The sequence below is a fragment of the Haliotis rubra genome, unplaced genomic scaffold (genome assembly GCF_003918875.1).
Source record: "Haliotis rubra isolate DU_JTF1 unplaced genomic scaffold, ASM391887v1 Scf485, whole genome shotgun sequence".
Taxonomy (NCBI): domain Eukaryota; kingdom Metazoa; phylum Mollusca; class Gastropoda; order Lepetellida; family Haliotidae; genus Haliotis; species Haliotis rubra.
Window position 1 is genome coordinate 239,466 of NW_025767174.1, and position 23,540 is coordinate 263,005.

A 23,540-nucleotide genomic window follows, 5' to 3' on the forward strand; every position below is an offset into this window, starting at 1 on the left:
CTCTGGATTAAGATGGGATTTCATCGCCAAAAATCAACTGCCAGGTCAACCAGACAGATTATTCCACATCCCGTAGCTATCCTCTATTCTCGGATCACAAGATACACAAGACCTATCACTGTGTCGGTAAGAGCTCAAAGTTTATTTCACTGACGATCCAAAACAAGGAGAAGATTTCTCAAGCGTTTATTCATCCCCTTATCAGCCCTCTGAATCAAACAGAAGTGTCACGGACCACAATATCTATTTGGATAAGGACTGTCATTCTCCGTGCCTACAAGGCAGCAGGCTTGGACCCACCAACAGCATCAAATCCACATGAGATCAGGGCACTGGCCTCTACCCTCGCCCTACACGGTAACTGTTCCTTGAACACGATTATGGAAGGATGCTATTGGAAATCTAACATGGTATTTGCTAATCACTACCTAAGAGACATCACTACAGAAGATGTCTCTGGCATTCACCATTTCGACCACTGGTCCTCAGCTCAGCAACTGACAGTCCCTCGTAGGCGTTAAAATATTATCCTCACAAGATTAATATGTATTTTATACATACTCATCTAGCTTATAACTCTACGGAGTTTTAGGGCTATGTATATATGTTCAGCTTAAGTATTCAACCTTAAGCATATACTTTGGTATAGTCAATTTCAGTGCCTCTATCAGAGTCACCTATATATATATATATAATTTATATGTATTGTTCAATATATTCATAATGTAATTCCCCTTTAATGGCTTTATATAACCTATGGTTTCTTTATACAGGAAACATCCTAAATCTAAGACTTCATGAAGTTCCGTGAGGAGATATTACAGTATATCTATACAAAATCACTAATTATAAATCCAAAGTATTCTGTTACCCACCTCATCTCCGTAGGGATGCTACAAGCAAAGAGCATGAGTCAGGATAAGGAAAAATATGTAATTTTTAGAGTAAAATTGATATTTTATACTTATCCTGACTCATGAGGTTAGCCCTCCCATCCTCCCCACATAACACTTTGGATTTCCCTGTAAATTCAAGTGTTGGGCTCGCTAAATCAGGAGAGAGTGGAGCACATGGCCAGAGGGTGGCGACACCTTTCCCGCCAGGGGAGACAAAGGGGAGCAACTCGTGGTGAGTACCAATTAGTGATTTTATTTTGAAGGGAGCTTCAAATAAGGAGATACAAGTGTTCCACTATGTTCGCAAGAAGAAGAAGACAAGCAAAAGAGCATGAGTCAGGATAAGTATAAAATATCAATTTTACTCTAAAAATTACATGTTTCTTTCTCTTGCTACAGTTGTACCAGATCCTAACATATCTCTCTTGCTACAGGTGTACCAGATCCTAACATATCTCTCTTGCTACAGGTGTACCAAATCCTACATGTTTCTTTCTCTTGCTACAGGTGTACCAGATCCTAACATATCTCTCTTGCTACAGGTGTTCCAGATCTTACACGTTTCTCTCTCTTGCTACAGGTGTACCAAATCCTACATATCGACTTCTATGAGGAGTTTCTCCAGAGCCACGCCTATGTGAAGCTGCTGGGAGAACTGGGCATGTTACCCGACAGCAAGTCAGAGGACCGGGCTGACACCCTCAGCATAGATGATGGTGGGTAGTGCCCTCTCAATCCTTAACTCTAGCTGCAGGTTACATTAGTTTGGGGGACTGACAAGAATTAAAAAGAGCAACTGTTACTGATTAAATATTAGTGGCCTACACAGCTTGTAATTTACAAAATGGGTTTAAGGCTTTTGGGGTTAATTAGTGCTTTTTTAGTATGTATTAAAATTTGCTTTAGTTTATCAGTCAATTGGCTGTAATTTTATAGTTTGTTATTTCATCTTCTGGTAATCCTCCTTTATAGCATGAATTCTTAGACTGTCCTAGTACACGTGGAATGAATTTGGAGAAATAAGCTTGGATTAATCTGTTTCTTTACTATGCCCAATAACATTGCAAACAGCTGTGGCCTTCGCTATGATTCTTTTCACTTGCTGAAACTAAGAGAGAGCACAGACCATTGTGGCCTCGTACTCTGTGCAGAGTTGCCTCCCTTTGTCATGTCAGGATTTGATGATCATGAGTTTAAACCCAAAACATTTTACCCTTGCTTGGTAACACTATATCCAGACTGGTGAATTTATCTTAGTGATAAGCTTGCGCCAAAGTTATGAACTTGATGGTAGCTAGTTTATTTTATTAGCTACCATATTTCAGTGTTGTACTTTCCACTTTGCCCTGTCTATTTAATGCCAAAATTCAGCTGTCATTGTCATACCACATATCCTTTATATGTACCATAACCATGTACGATAGGATTCAGTTTTTATGGAAGTAAGTATTGTAATGAACTGAGGCTTCAAACCATTACACACTGTCAAAGAATATGCTTTTCTTGAAAATTACACTGTCATTGTCATAATAATTAAATTGGGTTAGAATTGGTGCTCAGTACCCTATGCTTGCTATGAGAGGGGACTGGGGCACTGGATGGTCAGGCTTGTGTTATTGTCCCTATTTTGATAATTCATTAGATATTTATCAGCCTCTTGCAAGGATTTATCTGGATCTTCTCAGAGGCTTATGTTCAAAGACTACATTGGTAAAACTTCTCAAATTAAAATAAAGGATTCAGGTTATCATGAATAAGAACTCTACTGGTAAAAAATTGCAGAAAGAAAAGTTTCATTAGAAATTACCATGCCACAGGCACTTTGTTTAGGCCAGAAACTATCCTGCCGCATACACTTTGTTTAGGTCAGAAATTATTCAGGTCAGAAATTACCGTGCCACAGGCACTTTGTTCAGGTCAGAAACTATCCTGCCGCATACACTTTGTTTAGGTCAGAAATTACTGTGCCACAGGCACTTTGTTCAGGTCAGAAACTATCCTGGCGCCGGCACTTTGTTCAGGTCAGAAACTATCCTGCCAGAGGCACTTTGTTCAGGTCAGAAATTACAGTGCCACAGCAACTTTGTTCAGGTCAGAAACTATCCTGGCGCCGGCACTTTGTTCAGGGCAGAAATTGCCCTGTCACAGGCATTTTCTTCAGGTCAGAAATTACACTGCCGCAGGCTTTTTGTTTATGATCGTAGATGAATCCCTGTGTTTGTTTATGTTGGAGCCTTCTCAGAGGCTTCATTTCAAAGGCTGCATTTGTTGGTAAAAACTCTCAAATTGAAATATAGGATTCTGGTAATCATAAATTACAACTTAACCAGTAAGAAACAAAAGTTACTTCAGAAAATGCCCTACCACAGCCACTTTGTTTAGGATCCAAGATAGATCTGTGTGTTTGAGTATGTTGGAGATTCCAGTTGATTGTGATACTGATGCCTATGTTGCAGTGCCGAGGATTATATGGTTTAAAGTAGGTGGAAGTTCTGGGTGCCTGTTGCACTCTGCCCTCATGTCCCATTGTTCGTTCATGCATGGATTCTGGGATTCTGATTTTAATGTTTGTTCTTCATATTGGAAAACGAGCATCTGTAGTTTCTTTCTTTGTTGAAAACTTGAAAATATGTTTTCTATCATCGTTTGAAGATTGAATGAATTTATTTATATTCATGTGTTATTTTTTAATGAGAACTAAAGAAACTCTATTAAAATCACATGAAAAGAAATGTTTTTGAATTCATTTTGTTCAAGTGTTCTTGAATCTATTTTTTTCTTTTTAAGATCATATGAAATATGAACTATTTTTGAAGTTTGGTAGAATTAAAGATCTAGTAAATACAGAAATAACTTTTTGAAACATCTTATGATCCTTATTCAAGAAATGCTCCTTTCCCAAAAAATTAAGTTACCATGGAAACTGCATGGCTGAGTGTACATATATGCATGGCTGAAAATAGTGTGGACAATGAAACATTTAACCTGTCTTACTGATAGTACTGACTTGAGTCTGTCTATTGCATCAACCAGAACCCTATCTCCTGCCCTGGACTGACTGCATGTTAGGTATTTCCACTTGACATTAAACTGCTCACGTCACAAGTCTGCCATAAAGTGAAAGTCAAACTAACTCTTGTTTTAGTTGCATGAAGACCAATGCAATGAAACATTAGAAGTTGTTATACTGTCTTATTTCTTTATCTGATTTGTCTCTTATTTGAAAATTGATACATTTCAGCACATTCAACATAATTACAGTCAAATCCCGATGAGTCGAATCGCTGGGGACCAAGTAATTAATTCGACTTATCGATGTATTCGAGACATAGGTATGTCTATGAGGGTAGAAAAAAAGATGATCCCTTCCTAATTCCTGCGCCTAAGCATTTGTTTATCTAATGATTTCCCTATCACTAATAGGGACACCTTATCGGTTCCAGTCTGATTAGCACAGACAGTGATTTCCGTAAAATCACAAATCTGCCTTTTGAACTCACCCGTCAATGGCGGAAAGGTGTGAGCCGCGCTGGTTTGTTAATTGGATCAGTTTGCTACACCAATCAACTTCTCATTCACTGACTTCGGCTTACGTATACAAGATTGCTGTTGTTTGAATCTCATGGGACCAAATTTCCTTCTCGAGTCATCGTGTGTATTTATGAGACGAATTCGTGTAACCGGTATTCAAATGATGACAACTATAACAGGGAATGGTCGGGACCGACAGGTACTTCGAGTTATGCATAATATTCGAGACACCGGCATTCGACTCATCGGGATTCGACTGTATAAGTTTACTTAAGATGTAACACAGCTAGGTGTTCTCTGAATCAAAATTTCATCCATATTTTCAGCAAACATTGTCAAAACTTCATATACTTGAATTTCCATGTTATGATAACTAATGATGTAACTTTACAGAGGTATCTTGTATTTTACTGATGTCATTAATAAAAAAAGCAAAAGAGCTTTTAAACACAGTTAAGCATTATTGCATAAAGTACTGAAAAACAGAAGTTGCATCATAAGCATTATTAATAAATAGTCTTTGTATCTTACAGTGCTGGTAAAGTTTATTTAAAAGTGAAAGATTTTAAACGTTAATTAGAACGTTAATTAGATCGGCACCACATTTGACTATTAAACACTATATTAAGATTTTAACTAGCTAAGTTTTCCCTTTATTTCTTGACATTAACATGCCTTACTATCAAATGCACCCGCCTTAATTACTATTTTTATTTTAGCTGATCTTACTATTTTCTTTAAAAGGGGTAGGCAAGTCTGTGACAACACTGGTTGCTCATTATATCAATCACTGGATTATTTGGTCCAGACTTGATTGTTCACCTCCTGCTGTCACAGGAATATGATATCTTTTAAGAAGACCAGAAGACAGTTTCAGTGCACGTCATGACAATACCGACCTGAAGTTGAGTCAACCAGCAAAAGAACAACATTGTGTGCAGGTGCAGCTAAAGGATCTGTACCATAGACTGAAATATATTACACATTTCCTAGAATGCTTGCTAACAAAATGAAATTCTGTCTTTAGAATTGTGAAGTAAAATTGTAAAAGAAATTTTGTAAGTCAAAATATAAAGATTAGATTTTGAAATGATGCATTACCAGCTCAGTAGCATGGTTATGACAATGTTAAAATCTGACCCCGATTTCTCGAAACAAACTTAAGTCTGAGTTTTGACTTAAGTTAAAGTTTTTACTCAAGTTTGAGAAAATGCATTTTGCAGAATGAACTGAAATCGATATTAAACTCGAACATAGTAGACAATTTGAGTTTGGTGGATAGATTACTTAAGTTGTTTGGGCTTTTTTATTTATAAAATGCAGTTGAGTTAAGCATTCAGCTGTTTCAAATTGTCAAACTCAGTTTGAAATTTGAGTAAAAACTTAAGTTTGTTTCTAGAAATCGGGGCCAGATCTTCTCACCACCCCAAACACAGATCAGAGGATATGCTGTTACTTGTCACATCAGACAAATCAGACTCTCTCTTACCAGATCAAGAAACTGACTGAATGTTTGTTTCCTCATGGAATCACTACTGGTCAACATTACAACAAAGGGTTTTCCACATGACTTTTACGGACTGGCAGAACAACAGGTTCCATCAAGACCTTTTTCTGTCTCTGGTCTCAAAGGGATAGACATTTCTAAGCATAGAGACTATCCTTAGCCCATGGAAAATATTGCCAAACACTTTTGTTTTACAAAGACGAATTTTAGTTATTTCAGCTTTCAAACTTTGAATAGATGATGGCAGTGATGAACTAGAGCTGTAAAGCTTGTGAAAGTTGCTGTCTGGTTGGTTAATATCGATTTCTTGTTTGTCTTATTGGTTATTCAGAATTTACGAAAGGTCGCCCTGACAGGACTCGTAATTCTTCAGATTTTTGTGTAGTGGTAGAGGGACAAAGATCTGATTTTAGTGAGATTGTGGTTAAAAAACATTTGAAATTAATAACCAGCCACACACTACCCATGCTTATGTAGCGTTTCATGTCAAGATACACTCAGCCACGTCAGTCAGTTATTGTTGACTGTAGTATTTATGCTAAACATAGCTCCTAGATGGCCTTATAACCTGATCTCATATATTGCTGTTTATGTCATTAATTGCATTTTTCATCTCATACAAACACTAGTGAGTGTGTTTTCTTTTTGCTTTGCTTAGACATGTCTGCACGGTCTGGTTCGGTGGGCAGTGTAAGTTCATGTTTTTTCCTATATCTTCTACGTTTATCTCTGTCAACAGTGTGTGTTTAGACTTTTTATCTGTAATTTCTTTTGAGAAAAACTGTTATTAGTTGAATGTTGTTTTGCTTTCAAATTTTCATTTCCATTGAGCTGCTGCATCCCATATAATGTACTAAATAGTATTAGTTTAAAAAATAATTGAAGGGCAAATAAGTTTTCAAAGGAGTAACTATAGGCAATGTGAGAAGAAGCTATTACAAAATTTCAAATTTAATCCTGAAATGATATCTTAGAATATTTTCTAATCAATCCTAAGAACCGTTTTCAAATTAAACCTAAAATATGTTTCTGGAATAATTTTTTTAATCAATCCAAAAATTCATGATTGGAAATTTTCATATAAGTCCAAAAAACAATTTGGGAAAAGTTTCAAATGGAACTAAAGACATTTTTTTTAAAAAGGATATTTTTATCTTTCATTCAGTTTGTTGATTTTATAACCAGTTTCCTCCATGCTTGAGATTACAAACTGGAAACACAATATTTATCTGGTTTTGTAACTTAGCACAATTGATCTAATTTGCATTACTATTTGTAAACAATTATTTTATCTTCATGCAGTTAGGTCTACAAGAGCACAGATTCTGTTTTTGAATTTTCATCATTAGTTTTTGTGCAAATTATATTTTAGTTCAATGTCATAGTTAGGCACTTTAATTGATTGTTAACACAAATTTGATTTGTCACTCTGCACGTTGACTCATTGAAACCTGACTCATTTTTCAGACACTCTTTGGAATGTGTTTTTTTAAAGCAATGCATTCAGTTTCTTTATTGCCTTCTGTTGAACAGAGATAAAAGTAAAAGACAACCCTTTGTCCTTGTCATGTAATTTCTAAATGGTGTTCTGTATTTTAAAGTTTACATGTTTCTCACAGAAAACTGTAAATGTTTACACACCCAGTAGTCCTGCCGATTTGTAATGACCTTCAATGCACTCTTCAGTTGCTCTTTTCACTGTTTTGTTATCAACTGAATGTTCTAGAATGCTCATCAAAGCTTGTACTCGAATGCTTTCTGTTGCCATGGTTACAGTAGCCATGAGAACCTAGTCAGCTTAATCACTTTCATCTGTTTGCTTATAACGATATGTTTGAAATAAGAATGTCTAATTTAATATCTTTTTAAAGTTGTAATGGTATTAAATACTTTATTTAATTTATTCAATTGTAAATATTTGAATGTTTTCTGAAATATTATGTTTTTCCAATTGTGGAAATCAGAGAATCATTTTGGCATGAATGATGTCAACTCTAATGTTATGTGAACAACAACAACTCCTGCTCTCACACAAGAATGTTCATTTTCATACACCTCACATCTCATCTCCATGGCCTCAATATAGCTTATACTGAACCCCCCTGACATTCACTCATGTTTCCCTTAATTGGCCCCTATGGGGGATAACCGATACCCATCCAGATACCGATATTCTCCGTCTGCAATACATCATCATCCCACAACATTATATTTCGGTAAATAAGAACTTCAAAAATATTAATTTTGAACCAGAAAAAAGCAGCTACCTATTTTCCTAGTCTGGGATGCAACTGAAATACTCCATATCTGTAACCAATCAGTCAACTCCATAACAACCAACCACAGTGGGATGTACCTGAAATACTCCATATCTGTAACCAATCAGTCAACTCCACAACAACCAACCGATGTGGGATGTACCTGAAATACTCCATATCTGCAAACAATCAGTCAACTCCATAACAACCAACCACTGTGAGATGTACCTGAAATACTCTATATCTGCAACCAATCAGTCAACTCCATAACAACCAACCACTGTGGGATGTAACAGAAATACTCCATATCTGCAACCAATCAGTCCACTCCATAACAACCAACCACTGTGGGATGCAACAGAAATACTCCATATCTGTAACCAATCAGTCAACTCCATAACAACCAACCACTGTGGGATGCAACAGAAATACTCCATATCTGTAACCAATCAGTCAACTCCACAACAACCAACCACTGTGGGATGCAACAGAAATACTCCATATCTGTAACCAATCAGTCAACTCCATAACAACCAACCACTGTGGGATGTAACAGAAATACTCCATATCTGTAACCAATCAGTCCACTCCATAACAACCAACCACAGTGGGATGCAACAGAAATACTCCATATCTGTAACCAATCAGTCAACTCCATAACAACCAACCACTGTGGGATGTAACAGAAATACTCCATATCTGTAACCAATCAGTCAACTCCATAACAACCAACCACAGTGGGATGCAACAGAAATACTCCATATCAGTAACCAATCAGTCAACTCCATAACAACCAACCACTGTGGGATGCAACAGAAATACTCCATATCTGCAACCAATCAGTCAACTCCATAACAACCAACCACTGTGGGATGTAACAGAAATACTCCATATCTGCAACCAATCAGTCAACTCCATAACAACCAACCACTGTGGGATGCAACAGAAATACTCCATATCTGTAACCAATCAGTCAACTCCACAACAACCAACCACTGTGGGATGTAACAGAAATACTCCATATCTGCAACCAATCAGTCAACTCCATAACAACCAACCACTGTGGGATGTACCTGAAATACTCCATATCTGTAACCAATCAGTCAACTCCATAACAACCAACCACTGTGGGATGTAACAGAAATACTCCATATCTGCAACCAATCAGTCAACTCCATAACAACCAACCACTGTGGGATGCAACAGAAATACTCCATATCTGTAACCAATCAGTCAACTCCATAACAACCAACCACTGTGGGATGTAACAGAAATACTCTATATCTGTAACCAATCAGTCAACTCCACAACAACCAACCACTGTGGGATGTAACAGAAATACTCCATATCTGTAACCAATCAGTCAACTCCACAACAACCAACCACTGTGGGATGTAACAGAAATACTCCATATCTGTAACCAATCAGTCAACTCCACAACAACCAACCACTGTGGGATGTACCTGAAATACTCCATATCTGTAACCAATCAGTCAACTCCACAACAACCAACCACTGTGGGATGTAACAGAAATACTCTATATCTCTAACCTTTCCTCAGTGATATTCCCCACAGTTCCCAGCTTATAACATACCGTATATTACCGTCTATAAGACAACCCCATGGATAAGACGACCCCCAAACTTGACCCTTAAAATCAGTGTCAAAATGGTATGTTTCATGGATAAGTCGATCCCCCACGATGGGGTCCTAATCGCAGCAAACACAGACCACAGACAACTGGCAGTTACCAATAATTATAACTTTGGTCCACAGAATTCACAATCATATATATTGCGTCTACTCACGGATCGAAACGAAGTGTAGTTGACAGAAAATGCATAATATATTTTGTTTCTCTAAATATCATATTTATTGTAGCAACAAACTGGCTTGCTTATTTTACCCCATTCAACAATCACGAACTGATTACCGCCTCGTTTTCCATTGACTGCTAGTTTACAGTAACATCGGTAAAAATGTGTGAATTTAAATGGCTTCCGTATTTTACCCCATTCCATGTGCGTACAACTTCTGCTTACCACGTTCATGAGGGTCCGTATAACCTTAGTGTTGATTATATATATTTTACATAAAAACTGTAATTAAAATTACACAATGCTAGGTTATATTCCTTTGGGTTAAATAATAGTACTCTGTATTATATTTTACTGATGACTGCGTCAGAATTTGCCCCATTATATTATTGTGCATGTTTGAACTTGTTCGCTGCTGATTGCTATTTCTGGCTCAAATACACACGGTAATCTCAATCTTAATTAATTTATAGAGCAAAAAATGTAATTAAAATTACACAATGCTAGGATATATTTCTTTGGGTTAAATAATAGTATTCTGTATTATATTTTACTGATGACTGCATCAGAATTCATCCCGTTATATTATTGTGCATGTTTGAACTTGATCGCCGGGAAACGTGCACAGCTGATTGCTATTTCCGGCTCAGATACACACGGTAATCTTAATCCCTGCAAATAATACAATGCCCAGCAAAAACAACTTAGAACTTAAAAGGTAAATAATCTTGTCTAGTGATGTTTAATTGCAAATTTGACGTCTCTACTGACAATGTCGTCTTCTGTTGTTTGTTCACACGAAGTGATACGATGTCGTTTTCTTACCCCTGGAAAAAGTTTGACCGAAAGCGTAACCCATGGATAAGACGACCCCCTTCTACAGACTGCTTTTTTGGGTCCTCAAAATTCGGCTTATAGACGGTAATATACGGTACCCTATTGTCAAACCTCACAGATGCACAATTAACCTTTCCCCTGTCACTTTTCAAATGGATTAGGGATGTACGATTTTCACTTGTTAATAACACATATCATGTGTAAAATGTATACATTTACTCTAATGCCACAATTAGACACCATTTCTCTCATCAAGTATTCTGGATATAGAGATACAACATTTGAAAATACTTGTATCTAAGTTTGTATATTGTAGTGTTCTGTTCCTCAGGCTGAAGATATCATCGACGACAGTTCCCCAGAGACACGGTCCCTGGACTCATTGTCCTCAGCCTCTTCTGGAGGAACACCGGCAGAGATAACGTACCTGGCTTCTATATCTCAGTGTGGTATGTGTTGATGATCCTGTCAATGATTGCTGGCTCAACTGGCTCACATAACATGCATGGCCTGTATCACATCAATGTATGGAATAGTGATCCATGGATCGGCTATAATCAGTCAGAGGATGCTTCAGTTTTGCTTCAAACTGAATAGAAAATGTGAAGACTGTGAACATTGTTTCTTGTTCAATCAGGATTATCTACAAACTCGTATGATCAAAGAAATAGCATTTAGATTCTTATTAGTGTCCATAAGTATCTCAGGGTGACTTGAGATGTGGCTGTTGCAGGTATTGTGAAGGAGTCTGGCAAGTCGTACGCTGTGTTCGCCGTGACGGTGAAGAAGCGGGTGAGGGGAGTGGAAGAGGAGGAGATCTGGGACGTGTACAGACGCTATAGTGACTTCCACGACCTTAACATGCTGCTCATAGAAAGGGTAGGTCAAATAGAGGTCTCTTGAGTTAGGACTTTGAGGGAGTTTGAAACCATTGGTGATTCCAGTCCCATGCTGGCTGTAAGAGTAAGTGAGTGAATTTAGTTTAGTTTTACGCCACACTCAGCAATATTCCAGCTATATGGCGGTGGTCTGTAAATAATCGAGTCTGGACCAGACAATCCAATGATCAACAGCATGAGCATCGATCTGCACAATTGGGAACCGATGACATATATCAACCAAATCAGCGGGTCTGGATTATAGGAGAAAAAGTCCTTGGTAAAAAAAGTACCGAAAAAAAAGTCCTATTATTGTGAAAACAGATTAAACTGATGTTGACATCAAAGTTATTGTAACATTAAAAGTAGGACTTTTTTTCCCAAGGACATTTTTCCGAACACCCGAGCCTGACCACCCGATCCCGTTAGTCGCCTCTTACGACAAGCATGTATTACTGAAGATCAATATTCTAACCCGGACATTCACGGATGTGGCTGTAAGAGACATCTTTGTGGATTGGGTGGTCTGGCTCGATGACTATATATTGTGTATCATCCTACACCCAACTGCTTAGTTCGATGCTCATGCTGTTGATCACTGGATTGTCTGGTCCAGACTCGATTATTTACAGACCGCCGCCATATAGCTGGAATATTGCTGAAACGCCTACACCAGTAGTAGGGATCATGGTGCACAATATTGATCACTGGATTGCCTGGTCCAAACTGGATTATTTACAGGCTTCCATCATGCTCAGTGGTCAGTCTTGCATACTTGGTTTGTTATGTCATAATACCCAAAATTGTTGCTCACTGTATCAGTCACTGGATTGTCTGGTCCAGACTGAACTGTTTTTCCAGGCTAGGTCATAATAGTTGGAATATTGCTCAGTGAACCATTGAACAGCAAACCAACAAATCAAAGAGGGCTAGGTATTCACACTAAGTGGCTTGGTTGATCGTGTCAGTATTCACCGGTTGTTGTGCATGCATTTAGATTTCCGTTTGTGTTTAGCATCTGAGATTAATCCACTGCGGCATGAGCTATATGGCACAAATATTGTTGCCTGCAGTATTGAACAAAATGTTTATATGTACCAGTTTTGGTTGCTGTTTGTGTTGGCATCTAAACAGCTTTATTTATGGAAGTGGACATAATGTTAAATGTGAAGGTGAGTTACAGTGCAATGGCGTTTCTCTCAGTTTCCAGAATGGATTGGGCCTCACCTGCCTCCCAAGACATTAGTGAAGAACACAAGCAAGGACTTCCTGGAGAAACGGAGGAAAGCTCTTGATGCTTACTTCAGGGTGGGTACTCTTGCTTCAGGGTGGGTACACTTATTTCAGGGTGAGTGCTCTTACTTCAGGGTGAGTGCTCTTACTTCAGAGTGGGTACACTCAGTTCAGGATGGTTACTTTTACTTTAAGTTGGTTGGGTGCTCACATCAGGGTGGATCCTCAGTTAAGTCTGGGTATACTCAGTTCAGGGTGGATGCTCCTACTTCAGGGTGGGTATTTTCCGTTCATAGTGGGTAAAGTCATTCACTTATACTCTTATATTGGAGAGGGCATGCTTACTTCAGGGTGTCCACTGTTGCATTATATGCTTACATTTTGTTGAACGACTTCATATCTCACTCACTCTCATTGTTACAGGGTCTGCTTAAGCCAGACATGTGGACCAAGTTTCCTGGAATGGAAGAACTGGTTATACAGTTCTTGGCTCCTGGTCTCTGGGAGAAACACAAGAGTGATCTGGCACGGAAGGTGAGTTCTTGGATACACAGCCCATAGTTTCTGGTTGTAAATAGGTCCCGAGCAACATATTCTACACTTCAAGAGGCCACTGAAGAAATTATGAAGATCATACACACAAAATCAATCAGTGGATGGTCTGGTCCAGAGCCATGTTTTTAACAGCCAGCAGTGATATTGCTGGAACACTGCAGAGTGTAACATTCAATGACAAACACTGACTGTTTCAGATGGATACAATCGTCAACCCATTGAAGACGTCCATGAAGAATGTCAGCAACGCTGTCAAGAGTATTGATGGGATGAGGACAGGCAATAATGTGAGTAACCATGACAACGTGTCAGTTTAGTCACACCATTTTTGTGTTATATTTTAGGCCAGTACACTGATGTTGAATGAATAAGTGATTCAGGACTTGATATTCAAGTTCCAAGACCATGACTTTCTTGAATTACAAACTCTGTTTTGTCAAACTTTGATGTTTCAAACTTATAGTCGTGTCTACGTTGAAAGTGGGTACCTGCATATTCCTTATATAGTCATCAGGGGCGGTGGGGTAGCCTAATGGTTAAAGCGTTGGCTCGTCACGCCGAAAGACCCGGGGTTCGAATCCCCACATGGGCACAATGTGTGAAGCCCATTTCTGGTGTCCCCTGCCGTGATGTTGCTGGAATATTGCTAAAAGCAGCGTAAAACCAAACTCAGTCAGTCAGTCAGTTATTTAGTCATCATATTATGATTACATCTAACCTTTTTTTTATCTTGAAGTATTTATGTAGGTCCATTCGACTTGAACACAATTGTGTTTGACTGAATATTTAAAATGATACTTATACAGTAATAATGATTATCATGATAACAGCAAGTCAGAACCAATCAAATTGTTGAAGAGTTACTTGGTTTTTATGCAGGGTGAACTGCAGGATGGCTTCAACAGTGGTAAAGTCGGGGCTGGCTTGCATGGCTTGGACGTGAGTGACATAGGGACACCCCACTACTCAATGAGTTCATTTGTAGTCGCAATTACTGTACTTCCTCTTTGAGAAGCCTCCAATATACACGGGCCTCTTATTGTTGCCAGGTTATATCAGCCACTATGACAGGGTTTTACATAGGTCTTCAAAACTGGGAGTCCTGGAGAATCGGGACATATTTTCTTTAGAGTCCATTTCCAAAAATGGGAGTCCATCAATTTGCATGAGATCTTTGATCATGGATGCTTCCCACCTGATAATGATTATGTTATAATGTGTGTTACTTTCAATGTCATTAGAATAGTGATTGTAAACAGAATGTTTATATTTAATTATGGGATATCATTACAAACTCAGAAAGTTCTTTCCCAGAAAAACAAAATTATATTGCATCCACAAGGATGCACATGATTTTAGTTTGGGGGTACTTCATCAAATTTCTGCATCCAATACGCAGGAATCACACGTTCTGTAAACCCCTGCTATGACAACTGAAAACAAGGACGTGTTTATCGATGTTCATGTGAGGAATATCTCCTGCATAATTTTTGGGACTCTAGTATTTGTTATTTGTTTTCAACATGCTGAATAATAACATAATGATTACTGCTGTAAATTCATTCATGTTATTGATATTTTTCATATGACAATAATGTCATACAGATTTTAAATGATGAGTAGTTGTGCTGACAAGAATGTCATGCAGATTTTAAATGTTGAGTAGTTGTGCTGACAATAACATCATGCAGATTTTAAATGTTGAGTAGTTGTGCTGACAATAACATCATGCAGATTTTAAATGTTGAGTAGTTGTGCTGACAAGAATGTCATGCAGATTGTAAATGTTGAGTAGTTGTGCTGACAATAACGTCCTGCAGATTTTAAATGTTGAGTAGTTGTGCTGACAATAATGTCATGCAGATTTTAAATGTTGAGTAGTTGTGCTGACAATAATGTCATACAGATTTTAAATGATGAGTAGTTGTGCTGACAATAACGTCCTGCAGATTTTAAATGTTGAGTAGTTGTGCTGGCAAGAATGTCATGCAGATTTTAAATGTTGAGTAGTTGTGCTGACAATAATGTCATACAGATTTTAAATGATGAGTAGTTGTGCTGACAATAATGTCATGCAGATTTTAAATGATGAGTAGTTGTGCTGACAATAACATCATGCAGATTTTAAATGTTGAGTAGTTGTGCTGACAAGAATGTCATGCAGATTTTAAATGTTGAGTAGTTGTGCTGACAATAACGTCCTGCAGATTTTAAATGTTGAGTAGTTGTGCTGACAATAATGTCATGCAGATTTTAAATGATGAGTAGTTGTGCTGACAATAATGTCATGCAGATTTTAAATGATGAGTAGTTGTGCTGACAATAACATCATGCAGATTTTAAATGTTGAGTAGTTGTGCTGACAAGAATGTCATGCAGATTTTAAATGTTGAGTAGTTGTGCTGACAATAACGTCCTGCAGATTTTAAATGTTGAGTAGTTGTGCTGACAATAACGTCCTGCAGATTTTAAATGTTGAGTAGTTGTGCTGGCAAGAATGTCATGCAGATTTTAAATGTTGAGTAGTTGTGCTGACAATAATGTCATACAGATTTTAAATGATGAGTAGTTGTGCTGACAATAATGTCATGCAGATTTTAAATGTTGAGTAGTTGTGCTGACAATAACGTCCTGCAGATTTTAAATGTTGAGTAGTTGTGCTGGCAAGAATGTCATGCAGATTTTAAATGTTGAGTAGTTGTGCTGACAATAATGTCATACAGATTTTAAATGATGAGTAGTTGTGCTGACAATAATGTCATGCAGATTTTAAATGTTGAGTAGTTGTGCTGACAATAATGTCATGCAGATTTTAAATGTTGAGTAGTTGTGCTGACAATAATGTCATGCAGAATTTAAATGTTGAGTAGTTGTGCTGATGTCAGTATCATTCTGGTAACTTGAAATCTCTAGTGATGTTGAGGTGTTACAGGACATGTCATGTTTTCCCACAGACTGAAGACAACATCCCACTCCGCATCATGTTACTGCTCATGGACGAGGTGTTCGACCTGCGGCACAAGAACCAGTGGCTTCGTCGTCGTATGGTGGCCATTCTACGTCAACTCATCAAGGCCACATTCGGGGACATGATCAACAGGTAGGCCACTGTAGCATCTGGACCAGTGTGTGTGTGCGATGCGGCGCGGCGGCATGCGTCATGCAAGGCGTAGCGGCGCGGCGCGCATGCGGCGCAAGGCGCAAGGCACAGCAAGGCGTCGTGAGAGAGAGAACCATTCGGTCGTCAAACCAAAGACCCAGGTTCAATTCCCAACGTGTACAATGTGAGAAGCCCATTGTCCTGAAGAAGGAGAGCTGTCACTTTAGTGTTTAAACTTTTTCGCATTCAACATTTCCCGACGTGGCATAAGGTATGGGAAGTACACATTGGTATATCATAGTTAAGTCCCTTCTTTATGTTATGCTTATGACAGTACCAGTATTCCATCTGTCATGTAGGACCCGTGAAGGTCCGGGTTAGAATGAACCTTCAGTAAGCCATGCTTGTGGTAAGAGGCGGCAAACGGGATCGGGTGGTCAGACTCGCTGACTTGGTTGACACATGTCATCGGTTCCCAATTGCGCAGATCGATGCTCATGCTGTTGACCACTGGATTGTCTGGTCCAGACTCGATTATTTACAGAGCGCTGCCATATAGCTGGAATATTGCTGAGTGCGACGTAAAACTCAACTCACTCACTCTGTCATGTAGCACCACATGACAGCATCCAAGATGGCTATTCCAGGTCACATGAAACCTATGAAGATTCGGGTTAGAGTTGGTCTTCAGCAACCCATGCTTGTCGTAAAAGGCAACTTTTATTGTGTATGTAAATGAGATAGCTGATAAGCTACATTGCATAACTCGGCTTTTCGCTGACGATACTTCACTGGGAACTTTATCAAAGGACAAACAAGTGATGGAAAGAGCCATGAATGAAAATCTAAAAATATTAAACGATTGGGCAAAGGTCTGGTTAATTTCCTACAATCCGGAAAAAACTGAAGCTATATTATTTACTTTGAAAGATGGCAAAAAAGACATTAATTTGAAGTTTGATAACTGCAATATAAAAACAGTCGATTTTCATAAACATCTGGGTTTAATCTTCACTTCTAACGGAGCTGGCATCATCATATTGAAAACATTATCAAAAGACATCTAAAATGATTGATCATTTCGAAATTAAAGTTCTTATTAAATAGAACAACACTAGCTTAAAAATATATACTGTATTCATAAGGCCACACTTTGAGTACGCATGCGAGGTATGGGATGGATGTTTAATTGAACAAGCTAATAGATTAGAAAAACTTCAACTTGAAGCAGCATAGTTACTGGTCTTCCAAGATATGCATCTTCCAGTTCATTGTATTACTTAAACGGGATGGGATTTACTTTCTGAGAGAAGGAGAAGACGCGAAATTAACATTATTTTATAAAATTAAGAAATGCCTGACACCAGTTTTTCTTCAAGATTTACTCCCACCTGTAGTTAGCAACCAGACAAGTTATGAGTTAAGAAACTCAAATAACTTTAGTCAACCATATACAAGACTGAGGTACTCAACGTCATCTTTTATTCCATCAACAGTTAAAGTGTGGAATAATATTCCCTTAGCTATTAGAAATTATGACTCTGTTGCCACGTTTAAATCTTATATCCACGCAGGAAAAATGTGCACCTATATATTATTCATATGGAATAAGGAAGTTCAATGTTATGCACACTAGATTAAGATATATGACGAGTACACTTAATTATGATTTATATAGAATAAATGTAAAAATGACGATCATGTCAATGTGGCCATAGATGTGAGAATGTTTTTCATTACTTCCTTGAATGTCCTTTGTATACTATTCAAAGACATAAACTGTTAAAATCTTTAGAACATATTGTCAAAAATAGAACACTGATTGATATTAATCTTATCTTACAAGGCAATGCAGGTCTCTCAATCACTGACAACCAGAATGTTTTCAAATATGTACATATCTATATCTCTCAAACAAAACGCTTTCTCAGTTAACATCTGTTGTACATATCCTAGCCTATGTCTGTCACTTGTGTACTTTGTTGTAAGATGAATTGTGTAATTATCTGGAGAGGGCTTTTCTAAGTTGGATAACTTGTGCCCAATCCTTTTCTTGAATGAATAAAATATGTTTAAAACAAAAAAAACAAAGGCAACTGACAGGATCGGGTGATGTGGCTGACACATGTCATCGTATCTCAACTGTGTAGATCGATGCTCATGATGTTGATCACAGCATTTTCTGGTCCAGACTCTATTATTTACAGAACGCTGCCATATAGCTGGAATATTGCTAAGTGCAGCATTAAACAACCAGCCAACCAGGTAGCATGCACTCATACATCCAAGACTGTTTCAGTCCAGCCAAATAGCTCTAGCTCAGTTGGTCATGGCTTTCAGTGGCATGTGATATCGAGCCTGTTCATTTCATTTACACCTGTTGTCATACTGACTGTTTTCAGGAAAATAGTAGATCACGTGAACTGGATGACATCGGCAGAGCAGATGGCAGAGTACATCAAAACTTTCAGGTAAATTGCATTGTCTCCCTTGATCATACACTTCTCATGGACATATTTAGCTCACCTTGTCATCATCAATCTGAGCTGACGTTATGGTCTTTGTCAGTCTGTCCATCCTACCCGGGAAGATCCGGGTTAGAATTGATCTGCAGCAACTCTTCTGAAGAGGTGTCTAACGGGATCGGGTGGTCAGGCTCGCTGACTTTGACACAAATCATCATATCCCAATTGCGTAGATCAATACTCGTGCTGTTGATCACTGGATTCTCTGGTCCAGACTCGACTATTTACAGACTGCCACCATATAGCTGGGATATTGATGAGTGCGGCATTAAACAACAAACAAACATGAGCTATATCCATCCATTAACACCAAACTTGAAATCTCCAGTGTCGATTTCTTATTCATATGTGTTCTACATGTCTTCATTAAGTGGGGCGGTGGGGTAGCCTAGTGGTTAAAGCGTTCGCTCGTCACGCCGAAGACCCGGGTTCGATTCCCTACATAGGCAAAATGTGTGAAGCCCATTTCTGGTTTCCCCCGCCGTGATATTGCTGGAATATTGCTAAAAGCGGCGTAAAACTAGACTCACTCACTCACTCATTCTTCATTAAGTTTATACAAATTAAACTTTTCATGTTAAAAGATTCAAACAAAAACAAACGAAAGTGTTGATTTTTTTCCTGGTTAAATTATATAGACTCAAGTAGGTATTGTAAATTACTTTCAAGTGTAGATTCATATCTCTTACAACTATTTAGTCCATGTAGTGAGAGCACTACAGAAAGCTATTGATAACTTTTAAATGCTACAAAGTTGATAAACATTATGTGTTTCAGTTTTTGCGTTATCATTATTTGATATTCTATGCAGGCAGTGGGATAGCCTGCTAGTTAAAGCATTCACTCATGACACTTAAGACCCAGGTTTGATTCCCCACATGGCTACAATGTGTGAAGCCCATTTCTGGTCTCCCTCGCCCTTGATATTGCTGGAATATTGCTAAAACTGGCATATAAGCTTACTTACTAACTTAGACTCAATGACACTTGGAAATGTTTTTCAGGGATTCATTCTGGCCCATGGGTCAACTGGCTGAGCCACGGCCCACACGTGACGATAACACCATGATGAGAACACGGGTACTGTGCAAGGCCAAGATGCTGGGTAGTGTGTCAGGTATGTGATGGAGCAGTAAGCCACTCACTCACTCATTCACTCACTCACTCACTCACTCACTCACTCATTCTCCCACTCACTCATTCTCCCACTCACTCTCCCACTGTTAACCGCCCACTCTGTATCACTCAATCACTCATTGTTGACCAAGCACTCCTATAACTCACTCACTCTGTTAACCACCCACTCAATCACTCCCTATCACTCACTCACTTTGTTATCGTGTTATCACTCACTCACTTTGTTAATCTGTTAATCGCCCACTCTGTCACTCACTCACTCACTCTGTTCACCACCCACTCAAGAGCTCTGTATCACTCACTCTGTTAACGGCCGACTCTATCACTCCCTATCACTCCTTCCCTCACTCACTCACTCTGTTAACCACCCACTCAAGAGCTCTGTATCACTCACTCTGTTAACGGCCCACTCTATCACTCCCTATCACTCCTTCCCTCACTCACTCACTCTGTTCACCACCCACTCAAGAGCTCTGTATCACTCACTCTGTTAACCGCCCACTCCATCACTCCCTGTCACTCCTTCACTCACTCACTCACTCTGTTCACCACCCACTCAAGAGCTCTGTATCACTCACTCTGTTAACCGCCCACTCTATCACTCCCTATCACTCACTCACTTTGTTATTGTGTTATCACTCCCTGTCACTCCTTCCCTCACTCACTCACTCTTAACCACCCACTCGAGCTCTGTATCACTCTGTTAACCGCCCACTCTATCACTTCCTATCACTCACTCACTCACTAACTCTGTTAATCACCCACTCTATCACTCCCTATCACTCACTCACTCACTCACTCTGTTCACCACCCACTCAAGAGCTCTGTATCACTCACTCTGTTAACCGCCCACTCTATCACTCCCTGTCACTCCTTCCCTCACTCACTCACTCTGTTCACCACCCACTCAAGAGCTCTGTATCACTCACTCTGTTAACCACCCACTCTATCACTCCCTTTCACTCACTCACTCACTCACTCACTGTTAACCACCCACTTAAGAGCTCAGTATCACCCACTCTGTTAACGGCCCACTCTATCACTCCCTATCACTCACTCACTCACTCTGTTAACCACCCACTTAAGAGCTCAGTATCACCCACTCTGTTAACCGCCCGCTCTATCACTCACTCACTCACTCTGTTTACCTCCTCTGGGATCGATTCCCCACATGGGTACAATGTGTGAAGCCCATTTCTGGTATCCCCCGCCGTGATATTGCAGGAATATTGCTAAAAGCGGCTTAAAACTAATACTCACTCACTGTTTACCTCCTACTCATGAGCTCTGTATCACTCACTCACTCTGTTAACCACCAACTCAACCACTCCCTCTCGCATCGTCTCACATCATTTTCCTCCCATGTTAAAGTCCAGTGTTATAACTGGAATAACAGCACTAAACCCAACTTATTCTCGTGGTAATCAAAGTAACCTACTGATACCCTGTAATTCAGCAATATACAATATGTCCACCATTTTCTATTTCAGATGAGCTGCGGCATCTGATGGGAACAGAGACAATTCGTATTGGAGTTTCCAGAGTGTTCGACATGTTCCAACACAAAAACTTAAATCGAAGACTTGTGTATGTTTGTCTTGAAGGAGTACTAGAAACATTATTTCCGACCAATAAATTCCCAGAACTGTTACGAAAACTACATTCTCGGTCCAAACGAGTTAGACCGCAACAATCAGAAACTTACTCTGACTCCAACAAAGAATCAGTGTTACGGCAACGGTCCATCAGACGATGATGAAGCCCATCGTCAATGCAACTGTCTCAACAACTTATCTCTCACATTCAAAGTATTTTATATGATCAGTGTTTTATTTATCAACCGACGACATTTTTCATGGTTAGTACTTTGATGCAATTAATACAAATAGTGCTTTCATTGAGATTAAATTGAAGTGTCCAAGTTCTGAAGAAGCTGAAGCTTCAGGTCCAATTTTAAAATCTGGAGATGGTTACCAGTTTTTGTCTATTGTGAAAAAGGAATCAGACATTTGGAAGAGCAATGTCCAGGTTTCCATCAGAGCAACATTATTCCCAGGGAAACCTGTGTTGCCATCCCAGTGCCAATACTACCACTACCCCTGTGCTTACATAAACAGAGCAACAGTCTGAAGAATTTCAGTGTAAACCAAAATTCTGGGAATATGTTTCATGGCTCTGGAGGTCATCTGAGGCAGTTGTGAAAATGGTTGCTTCTTTATCTCTGTTTTGAAGTTTGGTTGAAGTTTAGAACAGTAACCACTTTCTCAATATTCTAAACTTGTTGTTTGTATGATAGTTCAGAAGAAAACAATTCCAGTGGACAAACAAAAACATTCAGCCTTCGCCTGCTGCTGTTGTATATGCGAAGGGAACCTACAGCGCCAGCTTCATTTTTCTCCGTTACCATGGTATCAAAGACACAACCAGATCTTCATACATCATCTTTGTAGAAGAAATGGTCAGCAATTCAACTGTGTTCATCTTTGAATGCTATAAGTATTGTATCTTTTTTTTGTGAAAATGTTGTTAAAGAATAACCTCGAAGTTGCCAAGCTTTCAGCTTTTAAACATGACATCGAGGAGCATCATTGATGTGAGTTCAAGGTCATCAGTGTTTTATGACAAACTTCAAACAATTCAAGGGAACACATCCTGAGGAAGTTCATTAGAAAGGTCACCTGTGTTTTGTGGCTTGAAAAAGTTCAGGATACAATTAACAAGCATTCCGTGAAAAGGGCAAATGTTTCAACTGACCAGTGGCTCAATGGGTCAACTTTTGGAAGAGGGGTTTTGTACATATTGCCATCCTTATTTAGTATGGATGAAATAAGTGAAGTATGTATTTAATGTCCCATGGAACATTTCTGCTGCATCCAGTGGAGAACTTCACTTGCTCACGAAGCAAGCTGTTCATGCTGAAGTAAGAAATCAAGTCAAGTTGTCAGAAATTCAAGCACATCCTATAAAGTTTTCTCTGAATTAGGAGCACATTAGGTCAAGAATACAGCTATGTGTGAAGGAATAAATCTGTACTGAACAAAATTAATTAGGGATCAAGAATAGTTTTGGAATATTTCCCAGAAATATTCATGCTCCCATACTTGCAACCAAGTGATAAAGGGAAGACTGTTAGTCAGCTTTAAGTCTTGTCTTGATGATATCATAATGGAGACCCAAGGGTGACGAGCAGATGCCATGCCTCAAGATCCCCTACTAAAACATTAGCTACACACAGGGACAGTATTATCAACACGAATAGTCCTGG

The 23,540-nt window shown here is 38.8% G+C and overlaps 1 protein-coding gene across 1 annotated transcript in view; it reads left to right on the forward strand.

Annotated features, from left to right (window-relative positions):
- The window catches only part of LOC124291188 (sorting nexin-13-like), a 63,091-nt gene extending 40,581 nt beyond the window's left edge, over positions 1–22,510 (forward strand). Inside the window, 12 exon segments of the mRNA XM_046728122.1 lie at positions 1,477–1,612; positions 3,353–3,375; positions 11,179–11,296; positions 11,581–11,726; positions 12,929–13,033; positions 13,382–13,492; positions 13,711–13,800; positions 14,393–14,452; positions 16,468–16,613; positions 19,016–19,084; positions 20,143–20,255; positions 21,766–22,510. Coding sequence (XP_046584078.1) covers positions 1,477–1,612; positions 3,353–3,375; positions 11,179–11,296; positions 11,581–11,726; positions 12,929–13,033; positions 13,382–13,492; positions 13,711–13,800; positions 14,393–14,452; positions 16,468–16,613; positions 19,016–19,084; positions 20,143–20,255; positions 21,766–22,031 — 1,383 coding nt within the window. The 3' untranslated portion in view covers positions 22,032–22,510.
- Positions 22,511–23,540: the final 1,030 nt, after the last annotated feature.